General features: G+C 42.0%; 1 protein-coding gene and 1 long non-coding RNA gene across 2 annotated transcripts; one reads left to right on the forward strand and one right to left on the reverse strand.

The window, feature by feature from the left end:
- The first annotated feature begins 4,282 nt into the window (after positions 1 to 4,282).
- zfta (zinc finger translocation associated) lies at positions 4,283 to 16,492 on the forward strand. Its single transcript, XM_086197853.1, has 5 exons — positions 4,283 to 4,561; positions 5,855 to 6,370; positions 8,146 to 8,523; positions 9,762 to 10,232; positions 12,664 to 16,492. Exons 1-5 carry the CDS (start codon positions 4,360 to 4,362, stop codon positions 13,152 to 13,154), a joined length of 2,058 nt encoding a protein of 685 aa, XP_086053979.1. The 5' UTR covers positions 4,283 to 4,359; the 3' UTR covers positions 13,155 to 16,492.
- On the reverse strand, positions 11,102 to 12,454 carry LOC147238309 (uncharacterized). Its single transcript, XR_015111861.1, has 3 exons — positions 12,437 to 12,454; positions 12,160 to 12,322; positions 11,102 to 11,726 (listed from the first exon to the last, which is right to left on the reverse strand). It is a non-coding gene; the product is annotated as an uncharacterized LOC147238309 (long non-coding RNA).
- Positions 16,493 to 18,094: the final 1,602 nt, after the last annotated feature.

Consider the following 18,094-nt stretch of genomic DNA (forward strand, 5'->3'; position numbering starts at 1 on the left):
ATTGTGATATCGGCAATATTATTGGCACTATAAGTACGGTATTTATTTTATTATTAGCAGTACTACATTAGCAGTGCTATCTATGTATCTGTATTGGTCGTGGCATTACTGTTGTAGCAGAATTAGCAATATTAGTACTCTATTTGTATTGCTATTAGCATTGCTAATAAATAATAAAAAACAGAATTACAAATATTTTTACTGTATTTTTATTGACATTAGCATTACTGTTGTAGCAGAATTACAAATATTAGAACTCTATTATTATTATTATTGGTATCTCTATCGTATCAACATTAACATCATTAGTACTGTAATTGTGTTTATATAAGCATTACCATTGTAATATATGGTTTTATCCCAAAATTAACACCACTAATAATTTGTTTGCATTAATTATAGTATTATTATTGTATCTGGATTATCAATATTAGCAGTGTATTTGTATTAATATTAGCATTGCCATTTTATCAATATTAGCACTGTGTTGTGTTAACATTAGCATTACTGTTGTAATAAGATGAAGATTAGTACTGTACTTGCATCATTACCAGCACCATTATCCTATCAACATTAGCATCATTGGTACTGAATTTGCATTAATATTACCATCATCAGCACAGTATTTGTAATAACATTGCATTGCTTTCACATGAGCATTAGCATGATTTTTGTACTATTATCTATTGTTATAAGTACACTTTTGTGTAAATATTTATACATTAATGTTTGTATTAGTATGTTGTTGTTTTTGGTACTTACAGATGCTATTGTTTGTTGTAGTTTCCCCATCCCCCGTCCTCTCTCTCTCTCTCTCTCTCTCTCTCTCTCGCTCTCTCTCTGTCCTTGTCTCTCTGTCCTCTATCTTAGTTCCTGCCTATCTGTTTGCCAATCTCTCTCCCTCTCTCTCTGTCTGTGCATCTGTCGCTCTCTATCTTTGTCTGTCTCTCTGTCCTTGTCTGTCTCTTTGTGTCCTTACTCAGTAGATGGATGCCCCTATCCAGCCTAGTTCTGCTTGTGTCTGCCTCTTAAATGACAGTTTTTTGATGTTGTTTTTGCAGAACTCCTTGTTGTTATTGGATCTCTTTGTACGAAATTAATGTAAAGAATGTGAATCAGCTGTGTCGTTAAAATGCCTTTTGTCTGTGTGCTACTGACATTTTTTTCCTACTTCTCTTGCACCAAACACAAACACAATGAATGTGTCATGCTGCCATTTGTTCAAATTATGCAAAAATGATTAATAAATATAAGGATTTGAAGATCATTTTTTCCTTACTAAGAAAATGCCATAAACAGGGATTTAAAATTTAGTTTTGACATGTTTTTTACTTGTTGCTTTTTTGAGGACTGAACTCATTTATCAAGCATTTGAAGTATGCAAAACAAGTCCTGTGAAGAAAATGTGATGACATTGCCCAGAGACGAGGCCCAGGATTAGATTAGGATTGAAATTATAACGTAGTAGCATAGCCACGTTTGCTATTTGGAACAGCTGGATGAAGGTTCAATGATTTATTGGCTTTGCCTGCATGACCTCAATTGATATTGGGGACTGAACAGGAGTGTTAATCATGAGGCTACAGTCCTGTAGTCAAGGCTGGGTCTAGGATCTTGGTGGCCGTAAACTAGATAATTTTTTGTTGCCCCAAAACACACTAAACACACACTGCTCATAATCGAATGAATACACACACACACACACACACACACAGGAAATAGACTCATAATTTCACAACAAATCACTTAATGTATTTGAAAGTATGTGCATTAAAATGTATGACATAAGAAACATTGCAAAGGTGCAGCAGTGAAAACCTCCAAACGACAGCATATCTTGATCACCCCTCTGTGGTCTGTTGCAGTAACGTCCCAAATCGAGCCCACCCCTGTTGTTAGTATGTAGGACCTGAACAAAAAAAAATCACATAGAAGACTTCATAATGATGTTTTCTTGTTATTGTAGGAGATTTTTCACACATTAATTTGTTTGAAAGAAATATTTTTCTTTTGCGATTTGATTTATTTGATGTAAACGACATCATGATTAGCAGCTCTTGCAGCAGCCATGGATTTGGGAGATGTGAGGAACTATTAGAAGAATTTTCCAAAACTGCAAAAACCAAGACATGCCAGTGTGTGTGTGTGTGTGTGTGTGTGTGTGTGTGGTGGGGGGGGGGGGCAACCAACCTCATTTAGCTTCCGCAACCATAAGTCAGATGCAACACAGGGTGGCCACTGGTTAGGCCATAAGGTTTGAATTGATCATAAAGCCCATAAATCACATGACCTTAGCATTAGTTAGACTGTTAATTGTAGGCGTGTGAAACCCGGTGCAATGGTTTTGAAACATAAAACAAAAAAATACAATTATTCCATTATAATCATGAGACATCATCCTGCCTTGCGGCCTCTGTAATGGGCCCCTTATAACCCGTAAAATAGGTCCAGCAAAAAAAACAACCAAAAAAAAGAGTTGTTTGTTTTGGAGCTGTATAGGAAGAACCGCCAGGCTTTGGGCTTTACTTTTGATGCAGATTAACATGATAAGATATCCAACGGAAAAGGAAACATTTGTTAGATTATGAAAGGGTCTCTTTTGATCAATTCTTGTAAATACTTCTCACCTTTCAAAAAAAAAATAGCCCCAAACTCCAAAACACCTTAAGTATCTTGAAAACTCTGACTGAACTCAACATCTCCTTCTCCTCTGTGAAAAAAATCCACATAAATAATTTTATGATTTATGTGCATTTTTATATATAATCTATATATGTTTTTATATATAATCTGCATCAGAATATGCTGGAAGAAAATCTCATAAAAAACTAGAGCATGTAAAATGACTTCACCTCTGGGTTTGGTTCCCTCGTAGAACCCTCAGGAGACAAGAGGATTCTAGAATAAACCCTTGAACTATAAAGAGGCAGAACTGCCTCGATGGTTTCTTCATGAAAAACTTCTAATATAAAAATTCAATCCTTACAATCACATCATATGGGTTCTAGATGGGATCCCTGTGAAACCTCTTATGGGGGGGGGGGGGTGTTCCTAGGTTTAACTCTCTGAAAGGGTAATGTTTATTTATTAAAAGTTTTAAAAGCATCCAAAAAGGTTTCTGCTATGGGATCAAGCTGAAGCTGAGCATTTATTCCTGAGAGAAAAATAACAGTGTACAATATTTTTCTGTAACAGTTTTCCAAAAACTAAGGTTCCATAGGGGTAAAAAGTAAAATTCAATTGGAAAGTGCTTTTGAGATAATTAGTACTCAGGTGGGCCAGGTGGACCAGGTGGGTGTGGACCATAAAATGGGTATGTCATCTGACCCAGCTGATCAGAAACCCTCCTCCTGGATCATCTACTGATCCAGGAGGAGGGTTTCTGATCATCATTTTTTTCATCTTTAATCCTGATCTGCTGATCTACAGAACAGACTCGTCACAAGCGTAGAACGTAGACGAGATTTTATACACCAACGTTTCATGTTGTAACTGGACACGAGCCTACATGTTAAGCCTACATGTTACGTAAAGTGTGAGCTTCTGCTGGTAAACAGTAATCAAACACGGCTAACTAGCTAGCTAACTTGAGTTCCTTATATCACCAAGAACAGTCAATAATTGAAGTGTTGATAATAAAAAAGTAACATTAATTTAGGCTGTCAGACAAACATGGAACAACCAGGCTGTTAGGGTAGTTTGTATGTGCATTTAATAAAAGCCAACAATCATGTTACATGTTGTAAATGACACTAATTGATTCAACAAAATAATAATGAAAATGAATAGCACATGTGATGTGCAGCCGAGGGGCTGACAGCGAGCAGCAGCTGCCCGTGTAGCTGCCGTTCAAACGGACGCTTTGTGGAACAAACCGCCTCCATCTCGGCATGATTTTCTGACAACAGCAGCATTAGTATCAGCAGCTTATCGGTATTAGCGCCTGCTGCTCTGTTTGCCCCCACTGGGGTGGGTGTGCATTGTCGGCGCTGCTACTGTCTCTTTAAATTTACCCAGGAGCCCCTTAAGGAGCCCCAGGGGCCCCTAGTCCGGCTCCCCACCCTGAAGACAAGCAAGAGCCTTAAAATACATGAGTGGAGGCCTGCGCTGAGGCGCCTGACCGCGGAGCAGGACGGAGGAGCGGCCGGCGGTCGTCAGCGGAATACATGATTGTGTGATTCTATGAAAAGTTAACTTGGCTCCCGTGCGGGGCGCGTGGAGAGGAGGTGGGGGTGGGGGGGTGGGGGGTAACATCGTAGAGCACGGGCTCCTCAGCGATGGGCTCGTTATAGAGCCAGATGCGTGTCGAACGGTGCCGAGCGTAGTGAACATGTTACTGTTGTAACATGTCAGTGTAACATGTCAGTGTTCCAGCGCTGCGATACGCTCCAGGAAGGAGGAACACACGCCACTTGTGAACCAGCAGCCGGGCCAGTGATGGAAGATAAAGAACCGGGGGACAGCGAGCCTGTGGACCTCCGGTGTACCGAGCAGCCCGAGCTGCTCTCATTAATAATAAGCGGAGAGGAGGAAGCGACGCAAGAGGAGGGGGACTTGGGAGGTAAAGGAAGAAAAAAAGAAAAAAAACTGGTGTTATTATTCTTTCTCAACGCAAAGTGTGTGTGTGTGCGTGCGTTGCCGCTGTCAGTCACAGCCATTGTCAGGCAGCCCGTTAATCCGTGGTAGGGACAATGCCATGGAGCAGCATGGCCCCTCTGTCTCTGTGGCTCCTATAAACAAAGGCTCAACAGCACGCAGGCAGGCAGGCAGGCAGGCACACTGCTGCCACCTAGAGGAGGCGGCCGATTGCACTCTTAATCAGCAATACAAATATAGTTTATTGGATGAGTTCAACACTGTGGTATTCATGAATTTATTCAGAGACAAATCCATACATATATTTTTTTATATCAGAGGATCATCATTTATTTAGACAAGCAATTTAATTAAGATTCAGAATATTATGTCGTTTTTGCTTGAACACAAACACCATGTATTGAAAAAAACACATGCTTTTTATGTGTTTTCTTTAATCAATGCACTCTGAGTTTCTCTCTGGTAACATCTAGCAGAACCGAAACATGTCTGCCTGTAGATGGCAGGGCAGTGACATGGACAAAAGGGGGTGTTCTAATGTCATTCCACAGCAGCCACACTAATGACACTGCCTGCAGACGGAGCTGTCTGCAGACACCCGCCATCCATCCATTTTCTACTGCTTATCCTGTTAAGGGTTGCAGGGAGGGTTGCAGGGAGTGGAGCCTATCTCAGCAGCCTTCAGGCGAGAGGCAGGGTTCACCCTGGACAGGTCACCAGTCCATCACAGGACCAACACATAGAGACAGACAACCATTCACACTCACATTCATACCTACGGTCAATTTAGAGTCTGGATTAACCTGGTCCCTCTTGATGTCTCTGGACTGTGGGAGGAAGCCGGAGTACCAGAGAGAACCCAGCAGGAACAGGGAGAACATGCAGACTCACACAGAACTATGCCATGCTTGAGCTGGGGCTCGAACCTGGAACCTTCTTGCTGTGAGGTGACAGTGCTGACCACTGCACCACCGTGCTGCCCTCTGTCTGCAGACATTGTTGCTGAAATTTTTTTTTCAGTTAGTCTTGCATGCTAAGGGATTGGCCTCGCTCATTAGGTAACGTCTTGATGGATGAATACTTATGATTGGGTGATGTCAGTGATGATGTTAGTTACTCAGATGACAGTACAAACAAAAGTCAGGACTGGGATGCTCTCGGCTTTCTGTCACTTCCTGTCTTGTACTGTTTCCTGATATGAAAAAGAAGGAAAAAAAAAATCCACACTGAATTTGTTTTGCTTCCTTGTTCCTGTCAGACGAGGACCGTCTTGCCAATGGTCATGGTGAGGAGGAGTCAGAGGCTATCGTGGTCACCCCTGTCAGGTCTCCAGGCACCAGCTACTGGAGCATCACCGAAGGCCCGGACCACCCGCTCCTCCTCTCTCCGGTTCCTGGGCCCTCTGGACTTAAACCTAAAGTGCAGCAGGCCTCACGTCCAGGCCTCAGCCGGATCCCAGGCCGTGACCACCGCCGCTACTACCATGAGTATTGGCGCAGCGAGTACCTGATGGACTTTGACCCCCTGCGGCATGGTATGATCTGCATGGTGTGCGGAAGCTCGCTAGCCACCCTGAAGCTCAGCACCATCAAGAGACACATCAGACAGAAGCACCCTGACTCCCTGCTGTGGAGCACTGCTGACAAGGAGGTGATCCGCTCAGGGTGGGAGAGCCACCTGAGTCTGGGGGGAGGCCCCAGCCCCTACAGCTCCGCTGCTGGACCCTCACCTCCAAGAGAAGATGAGTCGCTGGACTCTGGCCATCATGCTGGCGGTGGGTAGGAGTTGACTCATTGTGACACTTGGTGGCAGTATGAGTGTGTTTGTGAGCATGGCAGTAGTGTGTGTGTGTGTGTGTGTGTGTGTGTGTGTGTGTGTGTGAGAGAGAGTGAGAGGGGCAGAGGGAGTGATGATGAACTGGGAGCTGCTGGGACCAAAACCCATTCAAGTATTGTGGAAACAGAGTTAAATAGATAAAATTCTTGAAAAATAAAAGATACAGTTTTCAGAAAGTGCGACAGTAAATTCCTGGCAAAAACGGATGCATATAAAATGACAAGAAAAGGGTTTTGGAAATATGAGCATTCAGGTAGGTTGACTGAAGAAAACCTTTAAAAAATTAACTATTTGGAAATTTCTGACAAAAATGGCTTGTACAATGAAAAAGTGGATTTTGGAAATGCTTAAATACTAAAAGATAATGCTTTCAGAAACAATGACAGTCACTTTCTTTTTGCAGTGAGTCATAAAAATCAAAAAGGAATTTCCACTACTGATTTATGTAATAATCAGTTGCCTTTACATCTCTTAAAACTCTCGTCACGGCAACAGTAGCTTGTTAAGATGAAAAAGATGCGAGAAGACAACGGTAACGATAATCCTGGTGATTCATGATGACAGTGTGCCTGAAGCAACGAAAAGCCAGTAACTTGTAGATGGAATTAATCTTGGAATCTGAACAACGTGGAATAAGAACAGAAGTCATGTTGTGTCATTAAGATTATGTCTCTGGCTTTGACAACTAAATCCAAGTAAAATGTCAAATTCCTCCTCTTTAACAAAGTCAAATTCGAAGCGGATTTGCTGAAGCTGATGTTTAAAGGAACACACTAACTTTTATTTCTGAGAAAGTCACTAGTTGTCCATCGTCCCCAGAGCCTAACAAGAAGATGGATAACACCCCCCCCCCCAACTGCATTCTTAGAGTCATTTAAAAAAAAAAAAAAAAAGATTAAAAAAATCCGATGCTAAATTAGCCTAGCTAAGCATAAAGACTGGTTGCGGGGCGAGGAGGTCAAGAAGAAAATATAGTCACACATCAATGGTAACTCATTGCACCTTAGCTATGAAACGATTTGTACAGAATTCACAAAGCAGGCAAATCTGAATAACTGTAAGAATAATAAAAGTTAACAGAATAATAAAAGAAGAGCGCAGTTCGGGGAGTTGCAGTGTTTCATTAAGTTTTGCATGTACTTTTTTACATTTGTGCGGCCATCATCCCCTCACTAAGGTTCAAGGTGTAGACAGGAATTTTCATGCTGGCGTAAAAAAATCACATTTTCTGCTTTGTTTTTTTTTTATGTAAACACAAATACAAGAAACAAATACATGAAATATCGTATTCATTTGTGTAAAAATGTGAATATGTACAACGATACCCCCTTATCATCTTGATTTTATATTTTTTCTTGATTAAATATCGTTTGTATTACTATTTTTGAGATTGTGTTTCATTTCTATTTATCTTATTTTATTTATATCTTCGACAGGTTACTTCCTCCTTATTCATCTTTACTGTGAAATGGAACACTGCAATCCAACAGTTTCCCGCAAGTGATCAATAAAGGATTTCTGATTCTGAGCTACATACTTTCGCAATCGTGCTTCCCAAATGAAACATTTGAAACAAACAACCCTTGTGACAAATGGCGATATGGATTTGGGAGTCTTAAATGTTGAAAGAATTTAAATGATTGATTGCTGGTGTGGCAGAATCTGTTCATGGTATTCACCAAACCAATATATATATTTTTTTGGGATTTCCAGCAGAACCTCAGGACCCTCGTACACCCCAGGAGCAGCCTCATCCCTTTAGCCTTTCTCCTCGTTTTGAAGCGAGTGAAGCCCCCCAGGCCCAGGTGGTGGAAGAGGAGGAGGAGGAGCAGCAGCAGGACACCCCCGGGCCTCCAGCCGGGACCCTTGAACGCTACCTGAATGACTCGCTGCATGCGTTGTTCCGCCAGGAGTTCCTTATGGAGTACGAGGCGGCAGCTGGGAGGCTGCTGTGCATGGTGTGTGGAGGCGAGCTGCCCTCACTTCACCTGGACCACATCAAGAGCCACGTGTTGGACACCCACCCCAACTCCTTAGTCTACAGCTCTGAGGAGAAGCACTGCATCCTGCAGACCTGGGCTCAGACATACGGTGAGAAAAGAAGGTTTTAGCTCATTGAAGTTATGACAGATCTCACTGCTGGGCAGCCTGGGAGTCAGGAGCACCAGAAGGTGGAAGAACTAGCTGAAAGCAAGTATCTATAAATTAGAGGAAACATGAAGAAGCAAGTTGGGTGGGCAAACGTTCCAGAAAATATTGCACGCTTGGATGGGTGGGGTGAGAGTGACGCAGCAGCATTCCCAGTCAGTCATAAATCACTTACAGGAAAGTAACTGTGCATTATTAGTCCTGCTTTCACCCAAGCTGATTGTTGACTCCTCGAAAAGCAACACTTCATCAAAAAAGAGTGTTTTTCCTTTCAAGAACTTACAAATAGGTGTCAGAGGCTCACAGATATTTTTTCCTTCCAGCATTCCTTCTTTATCATTCTTGAAAGCAGAAAGAACCAGCCACTAATATTTAGCTTGAAGCTAAAGCTAATAAATAGGAATGCTCTTTCTAGATGAAGTATTTCTTACAAGAATATTACATTTGTACACAGTGCAGCAGGCGGAAAAGACAGTGAAGTATAACCATATAGACTGAGTAAATGTATATGTGTAGGCATGTATTTTAACACAAATTGCAGGTGTCAAACATAATTTGCATAGGTAAATGTTGGTGAATTGATTATACCAGAAGATGCACCGAGGAGTTTGGAAACACAAGTTTTGCTGTTGCTAGCTGTCAGTCTCCGTTAGCGTCGAGCCAAACATATGTGGCAGGCTGTTTCTACATTCTGGTGTCACAAAGAAGTGATGCAGGGGTGAGTAAAATCTTTGCTAGCTCAAGACACCTGTTTAAGAAAGGGAAAACACACTTTTTTGGGAAGTATTGCTCTAAGGAACAAAATCTAACCCCTTATTAATAATAGGAGATGCTAGCCAACTACCAGCTAGTTTATGAAAATTATCACAGAGTAGCCATACAGCTGATAACAGATGTGATCTGTAAAACCGAATTATATAGTGCTTGATCATTTCATCTTGTCCTGCATCAGTCTAAACTCTGAAAAACAGTGATGTCACCAGCACAGATCTGTCCACCACCACCTACCAAGCCTGTCTGTTGCTGCTTATGTGGATCAGCGTTGCCATGGCAGCAGAGCGAGCTTAGCAGCATGGACCTAAAGTCACCCTTTCGAGTCTCCCGGCGCTGCCACCGCCCACTGGCCATGTCAGTTTCCACAGTATGACTGTGTGTTGTTGTTTTTTTTAATCTTTCAACAGCTCCAGGTGGCATACCAAAGCCTCATGGGAACTGTAGTCACGCCGACACCAAAGAAAGCAAGTTGGAGCTCTTTGCTCAGGACGTGGATGCCATCCACATCAACACGGACTTGTACCAAGAAGGTGATGATACATTAACTCAGGACACTTGTCTGATCGGGGAGGATGGAGGTGTCGGAGCTTCACAGCAGGGGCCGCAGCCCCTCTTCCGCCAGCCTAGGAAGAGGCGGCTGCGTGGGGGCAACCCGTGGCGACTTCGCCTGGACTACCTGGTGGCTTACGGGCCTCAGGGTCGCGGCACCTTCTGCATGGTATGTTCTCAGGTCCTGCACGAAACCAAGGTTAGCAGCTTCCGCCACCACATCCAGGAATGTCACCCTGAAACCACAACACTGAGCAGACAAGAAAGGGAAGCCATGGCTGCAGCCTGGACCAAAGATTACCCCAGTGAAGACACTCACGTACAAGATGGTGAGACACACACACACACACACACACACACACACACACACACACACACACACACACACACACACACACACACCCCATCAGACCAGTATTAAGTCCAGACTGTCACTGCTGCACTGAATACCTGACCACATTTTATCTTGATATATTCAGTCCAATGAATCTTTCTCCTCTACACTCTGAAATTCAACAGCTTTGGACGGTTGTTGGCTCTAAGCAGGTTGTTGCATATTGTTTAAACATTTACTCTTCAGATTAGAGGAAAAGTTTTCAGGAAAAATTCTGGTATTTTTCAACCTGGGTCCTTTTAATCATTCCGGGGCAAATATACAAGAAAATAGGACCCAGCCAGAAGCCAGATGTTAGCGATGCACTGATCCCCTTCTTTCAATTTTGATCTTCTTTTGATCCACATCTGCCAAAACTGATACCAGAGCTTTTTATTCTTTCATACTATCCTGGTTATTGTCGTTTTATTTTGGCTCTGTGTTTAAGATTGAACCACACAGCACCTCTTAGTAAAATAGTGAGACATATCCACAAATGCAATCGATTTTAATGTATTCCAAAGCTGTTTATCTGAGCTGTATGTATGGATGCAGGTTATGGTGAGTTCGTGATCAAGAGTAAGTAAAGTTGACTGACATACAGTAGTCATTCCGTATCCCATCAGAGAATAACCTCAATATACCATCACGATATTCCGGATCTGGTATCCTGGCCCTTCTATGGTCCCTCCAGTCTCAGCTGTCTCTGTTACGTGTAGTGTGGGGTGGGGTGGGGTGGGGGGGGGGGACACAAGAGCAGACTGAGAGGGATGGTGCACAAAAGGGGTTTATTGAAACTGGAGGCTTGAGACAGGGACACTGGAGGCTTGAGACAGGGACACTGGAGGCTTGAGACGGGGACACTGGAGGCTTGAGACGGGGACACTGGAGGCTTGAGACAGGGACACGGGAGGCTTGAGACGGGGACACGGGAGGCTTGAGACAGGGAGGCTTGAGGCTGACGACTGGAGACTGTAGACTTGAGGCTGACGGCTTGAGACTGACGACTTGAGACTCGTGAAATTCAGTTAGTGACATACACTTGCCCAACAACATGCACGATGACAACGCATACAAAATGCATAAAACACGTATCAAACACGCAATGGACCAGCCCCGAACAGGGGAAACACAGAGGCTAAATACATGAGGGAAAACAAGACACAGGTGGTGCAATCACCCAGGTGACACATAATGTAATCACGGGAGGGAAGTCAGGACATGACTACAAAATAAAACAGGAAACACGAGACAGGGATCGTGACAGTCTCCTCCAGTTCACTTTGAATTCATGGAACAGTGTCTCAGCCACAATGATGGTGATCAGATTAACAATATCACAACACTCCTCTGTGGGCGTGGGATTACACGGCTGCATCAGCTCCCCAAGCTCCGCCGCCTCGCAGCCAAGTCCAGCTCCTCTGCCTGTCTCCTTCGTCACACCGCTCCACTGTACTCACATAAATGCCATTATTATTGCCCAGCAGGATGGTCATCACGTTCTCGATATTGAAAGTATTGTAATGACTGTTGACTCCTTACAGTAAGAGTACATTGATAACAGTCTGTTAATGCTTAGTTAGCTGTTAGTTAACAGTTAAGTAATGGTTTACAAATGGTGCTCATGTTAACTTCATAGGTTACAGCGAAGTGAAATGGAGGGTAACAAAGAGCCACAATAAATGGTTAGTTATGCTTAAGTAATGCTGATTAAGCACTCATACATATAGCTAAGTACCAGCTAACGTTAATTAATGAGAATTTTGTCCTTTATCAATGATTTTGAGCTCAACCATAGTAGAATATCATGGAGGTTTTCTCCTTAAAAACTACAAGTGATATGTGCACTATTAGCTGAAGATGAGGCATCCACTGCCACTCACCGCTGGTCACGAGCTTTTGAGCGGGAGAGGATGAGATCACTAATCCAAAAGGTGTCGCTCTGGAGGGCTAAAGAACTCCAGAGAGTCGGTAGATTAGCGTGACCGCTCTGGGCTGGCGCTTTTGTGTTGGTTCAGTCTAAATATACCTTCATACAAGTGATCCCTTTAAGAGAAATAAACAATGGAATTAGGATCAGAGGGAAACCGTTTTTCTGTTTGAAGGAGGAAAGTTGAGGCAGAGGAGTGGGAAGAACTGTGAAAATGTATGTTATCTTACCTGGATTTTTGCGTCCGGCTTCGCAGTTTTCATCTGATTGCATCATCTGATGTGAGTGATGATTGTAGTGCTTCCTACTGGGGACAGAGTGCAGTTCTTTTTTATTTCTTTAGTCAGATAAAAAAAAATCCTTCTTGGCTCTGATATATAATGATGTGAGTATTGTTTGGAGGACAAGATTGTATAACCACAAAAGCACCGTCTCTTTCTCCTTTTTTCTGTTGCAGAAATCAGCCTGAGTGAAGCTGATATCCTACATACCATAGGAGAGACGAATGAGGACAGCTCCCCTGATATCAGGACACCCAGCAAAATTGTGAAGAAGGAGGATGATGTGAGCGGGGGAGAGGGCAAAGCGGGGGACAGTAGCACCGCAGCGACGCCCTCTCGCCATAGCCATTACCCTGGAAAGGACCAGCGCAGGAACTATCAGGTACGCTGGCGGATGGAGTTTCTGATGGATTACGACTGCCGGAGACATGGGCTTATCTGCATGGTGTGTGGGGCCACTCTGGCCACGCTTAAAGTCAGCACCATCAAGAGGCACATCCAGCAGGTTCACCCCCTCTCGCTGTACTACAGCCCAGAGGAGAAGCAGCAGGCCTTGCTGAGCTACAACCAGACCGCCCTGCACTTCATCCATTCTGACGACTGCTTCTTCTCCCAGGACCACGGACACACGGAGCTGGCTCCTGCTCCTACACACTTTGGCACTTAGAAAGGGTTTCCAACTGTCACTCCTCATTCCGCCCCCCCCCCTCCTCAGAAACAGCCTTTCACTTTCTTTGCTAATAGGAAATTTAGATATTTGTCATCTTCAGTTTTTGTTCTTGCTAAAGTTCATGTTTTACAAACAGAGGTCCCAAGTAAAAAGTAGGCCCAGTTTGACAAACACCTACATTTCTCTTTAAAGGTGCAATTTGTAGAATTTAAAAAAAAGCTTGGACACCTTGTAGTACACTTTTTACCTCATGAGGTGATAGTGAGTCACTGTTTCCCAACGGAGCAGCACCTCAATGAGAGACAATAAACTTTACAGTCAGTCACTTAGGACCGCACAAAAAATATGATAGATTAAAGGTCTATCTCCTTCCTAACATACAGTTAGCAAGCTGCTAGCTCAGTAGTAGCATCAGGAATGTAGGCATTCAGCCAGAATCTGATTGCTCAATCAACGTGTATGAATAACACTGCATTTGCAGGAGTGGTAGTTTTTGTGTTGTAGCCTTTAGCTTAGCTTATAGCCCTGCTAACTTCCACCTCGGCTTCTGCTCCAACCATTTAGATAATGATCTAATCTGATCCTGCTTGCAGGCAAATGCAAGGTTGTCTTATGTCATACCGATTGCTCTGTAGGCCAAGTACATCGTCATTTTATAGTCCAAAACAAAACACTGTAAAATCAATGGAAATATGAATTAATAACCTAGGCTGCCATCTTCACCACTTTATGGAAGAAATTAATTTTTGCGACATGTCTGAAGCCATTGCAAGCATTTCCTTGGTTCTTAGTTTAGTAGTGTAGGGGTGAACATCTTAATGCCCTATTTTAGAGTGTGGTGTATGAGGTGCTAGCTTGTTTTCTATTCTACACACTGCAACTTTTAATCTTGATGCAAGAAGACTGATTAAAACTTCAGTGGCAGGTAAACCTTGAACTAAAAAAAGACAAATTTAAGTGTTTAAAAAGCCATGTTAGGACATGGGGACCTGCCCCTCAAATCTGTGGATGACCAAAAAGTTTTTTCTTACATTAATTTACCAAATATTTCCAGTGCTTAATTAAAAAAAAAAATCATACAGTGCTGTATTGGAGAGAGTAAACATGAAACCTTTTTACAGAAGGAAAACATGACCTTTACTGAAATGTTGATTGACACATGAGAGGCGTGTTATTTGGCGTCAGTGTTTGGTGAAACTTGTGCTCACATGTTGCATCCACAGCTCAAACTGGCAGCAAATTAAAGCAAAGTTGATGTGTGCAATCTCGAGGTAAAGGCCGGATCAGACCAGCGCTTGTGATGAAACCCACGCGCAGCTTTTGCTTTGAACATTTGGCTCCACGGCGCTTCTGCTGAATTAGCACAAAAATATTCCTAGCTTGTTAGCATGCTACCAGTTAGGCTGCCAGCTACCTTCGCGAATAGTATCCTCCTATCCTCCTTTAGTTTCTCTGGCCTGAAGGGCATCCGTTGCTTGGAAAGATCACCTCTCTGTTTGTTTGTTTTTTGGATTCAAAAATAGGCCGACTTGTCAGGATGTCCCGTTCGGTGGAACTCCAGTTGTTTCTGGATGGGGCCAGAGTCTTATGCTCTCAGGAAGTTAGAATAAGGGTCTTCGGCAGGAGAAAGGTGAAATAGTTTTACGATCTGAAGACAACCCAGCACTTTGTCCCTAGAAATGTATTGACCCCGCCCCCACTTCCCCTTCCCTCCCTCCCTCCCCACTTTTCCTTCTGTACAGCCAACTGAATGAGACTGTTTGCCCTTATTGCTTAAGACAATGAATGCCAGTGCGCAGCCCACGAGTTCACACCTCTCACATCTATTTAATTTCTTGTTTACATTGATCAGTCATTGTGTCAGTCTGCGTCAACACTGGCCTGCATCCTCTCGCTTCACCTGCAACCCGTTGGAGCTAAAAGCTGCGCAAGGTGATGATGTAAATATATGAATTATTAGAATGATTTTTTTTTCCCTTTATATAAGCACTTTTATGCACCCCGGTTTCTACAAAATGTGTTTGTAGTTTACGTCAAGTTTTCTACTCTGTTCAAAAAAACAAAACAAAAAAATACCTAAGAAAGACGTTGCTTCTTAACAGCTGGAGGAGTTCACAAAAAGTCATCGGATGCTTTTCTCCAGTTTCATATTTTTATTCATTGTACAAAGTTTATGCAACAAAAAAAAATTACTTAGAGCACTCTGAAAAAAAAACGCCATAAAATGTCACTTCTTCACCTGGATAATGTAACTCAGGGATTCCGTTTTCATCATCAGATCCACTGAAAATGGAATAAGCTGCATACGTGTGTTGACTATGGCTGTAGTTGATACCATAAATATAGATTATGACAACAACAACAACAACAACAAAAGACATTGGTTTTTACAGTGCAAAAATGAAATATTTTATTGGAAAGAAGTTGTAGTGATAGGAAAGTAAAATTCCAAGGGGAAGAAAGCAAGGAAAAGTCATCTGTTCATCTGGAAAAAAGATGTAAATTGAAAAGTAGTGTGACAGCTAATTTTGAAGGAAAAGACAAAATATTGTCAGAATATACAATACAACACTTTAAAAAAGAATGAAAAATGATGGAATATTAGAAAAAAGTCCTTGTATTTGAAGTAGAAGTTTATTTTGTTTCAGTATATTTCAAGGAAAAGATTGGGAAACAAACTAATAATTTAAGGAAAATTGCTATTTTTTAAATTATGACATGAATGAATAACTTACAACACTGTAATACTCTGATTTGTTTCTCTCAATATTCTTTAAATAGCAACTCTGTTCTCACAGTCACAACTTTGTGAACTCAAATGGTTTTGACTTGATGAGTTTTGCTCGACAATGTGTCCCGACTTTGAACGTGTGAAAAATGATGAAGCTTCTTAAAAAGAAGATGAGGATGTGACAGGATTTGCCAGGTTGAAGAATTAAAAACTAATATAGTTAGTGTGGAGAATGCTTTTTTTGTTTTGTTTTTTTCCAATGATCCACTTTGGCGAAGAATCTGCCCTCACACTCTAGAAGAGTTCAGATATAGCACTTGATTATTTAAAATGAAGTACGTCACATCGAATGTGTTGAGATGAGATATGACGCATCTGCCTGTGTGTTTATGATCTGTGAGTGTGTGCGTGTGTGCGTGTGTGTGTGTGTGTTCTCTCTTCATCTGTATATGGCCAGCGTGAGATGTACATTCTCCTCTCCATGATCTTTAAATAAATTCTCAACACCATGATGGCGACTATTTCAGTGATTCCATGTCAAATACCTGTGTTTTGTGTGTGTGTGTGTGTGTGTGTCTAAATTCTTCAAAACACGTCAGCAACTCATTCTAGATGGCATCATCAGCAACTCACGGCGATGTCATAAGAGGAACATTATTACTAAAAAATATAAGTAGAGAAATGACAGGATCAAGCGAGGCAGTTCAAACTACCCCTCTGCCTATATCCATCTATCCATCTGTCCATCTATCGATCGACATAGATTGATGGACAGATACATGATCTTTTTCTGCGACATTCATGAAAATGCAGAAAGCAAACACAAAAATCAAACCTATCAGCATCAGTTGTAGTGACTGACATCCACGTTTGTAGTCCTTCTTAGCCTCACATGAGCTTTGTACGTCTAGCCGTTGCTTTTGTCCTTCAAAAAAAAAGTCATAGGATGGAATCCCCCCCCCCCCGTCCAACAGCTATGGACAAGTTGAAATGCATCCAGAAAGATATTGCTGTATTAATATTGCATATTGTAAAAATAGATGGACGGATATTTTGGTGCCCATTCTGGTGTTTGTCATCGTCAGGCAGTACAGTTCAGTACTGAGGGTGAGCGGGTTTATCTAAAGTCTCACTACTCTCGGAGAAACATTCTTAAAACTTAATTTTAGTACGCAAACCAAACCTCTGCAACCACGACTGACAAGTTTTGTTTCTTCAGCTGCATTTCACCATGTTTAGTTGAGGCTGACTGCAGACTTCTCTGTGGAACATTCTGGCTCTCTGACCATGACAAACCAGAAACTGGCTTTCACTTAGTCTGATTCACAAAACCACTGTAGCACGCATGCTAATACTTGAACTTAAGATTGAGATTGAAGTTTTAATTCCATGTTTTATTGTTTTAATTTGCAAAACACAATAACAGCACATGCATCGACAGTGAGGCTGCATATCAACAGAAGACAACAAAAATGAAATAAATGCAGTGGATGCATATTAAATAAAGTAAATCATTTGCTTTGTTTACATCCCTTTCATTTTGCAGTCTGTCCAAAAGTCCTTAACCATATCTGTGTAATACTGTTGTAATGTCTTGTTAGACACTAGGTTGCACTCACAGGACATCCGAGACGGAACAATTGCCCTACATATTTGTGACAACGTTGACAGCATGGGATTTAAACACTGGATCTTAGTGGGAACTCTAACGGGAAGGTTCCACATAAAACACCAATGAAGATATTTTGAGAGTTAATATGTACACACGTGGAATGCAGCAGACATATTGTTTATATGCAACTTCATGCTTAATGGCCAAAGTATAAAGTTTCATTCATTTTGCAACATTTTGATCATCGTCGTTACATCTAACCGTATAGTTTGTTTGCTAAAATTCCTATTAGATTTGGTTGGAGATACTAACTTGTGCTAGCTAGAGATTAGTTCCTCCTTCACAGGGTCCACCATGTTCTTTCTACGGCAACACGGAAGGGACAACCAGCGCATTGCCTTATTTCGCTTGAATTTTGAATGTCTACGTTTGTAAACAGCTCCAATTTCATCAAATCTGGTTAATTGCCTGGATATGGAGTTTTGTTCTTCTTCCAGTTGTGCTACACTTCATTCATGATTTACAGCCGTGTGGCTTTGATTCAGTTATGTAATACCACACTGACTTTAAATGAAGCCTGCATGTGGCTATTAA

The sequence above is a fragment of the Aulostomus chinensis genome, chromosome 24 (assembly GCF_037954235.1).
Source record: "Aulostomus chinensis isolate RoL2024-O1b breed Wild chromosome 24, RoL_Achi_v1.0, whole genome shotgun sequence".
NCBI classification, from domain to species: domain Eukaryota; kingdom Metazoa; phylum Chordata; class Actinopteri; order Syngnathiformes; family Aulostomidae; genus Aulostomus; species Aulostomus chinensis.

Excerpts from the sequence above, each read along its gene's own strand:
- zfta (XM_086197853.1), top strand. The coding sequence starts at position 4,360 with ATGTCAGTGTTCCAGCGCTGCGATACGCTCCAGGAAGGAGGAACACAC. Across the intron at positions 6,371-8,145 it reads CTCTGGCCATCATGCTGGCG|CAGAACCTCAGGACCCTCGT; the intron begins GTGGGTAGGAGT and ends TGGGATTTCCAG. Across the intron at positions 8,524-9,761 it reads GACCTGGGCTCAGACATACG|CTCCAGGTGGCATACCAAAG; the intron begins GTGAGAAAAGAA and ends ATCTTTCAACAG.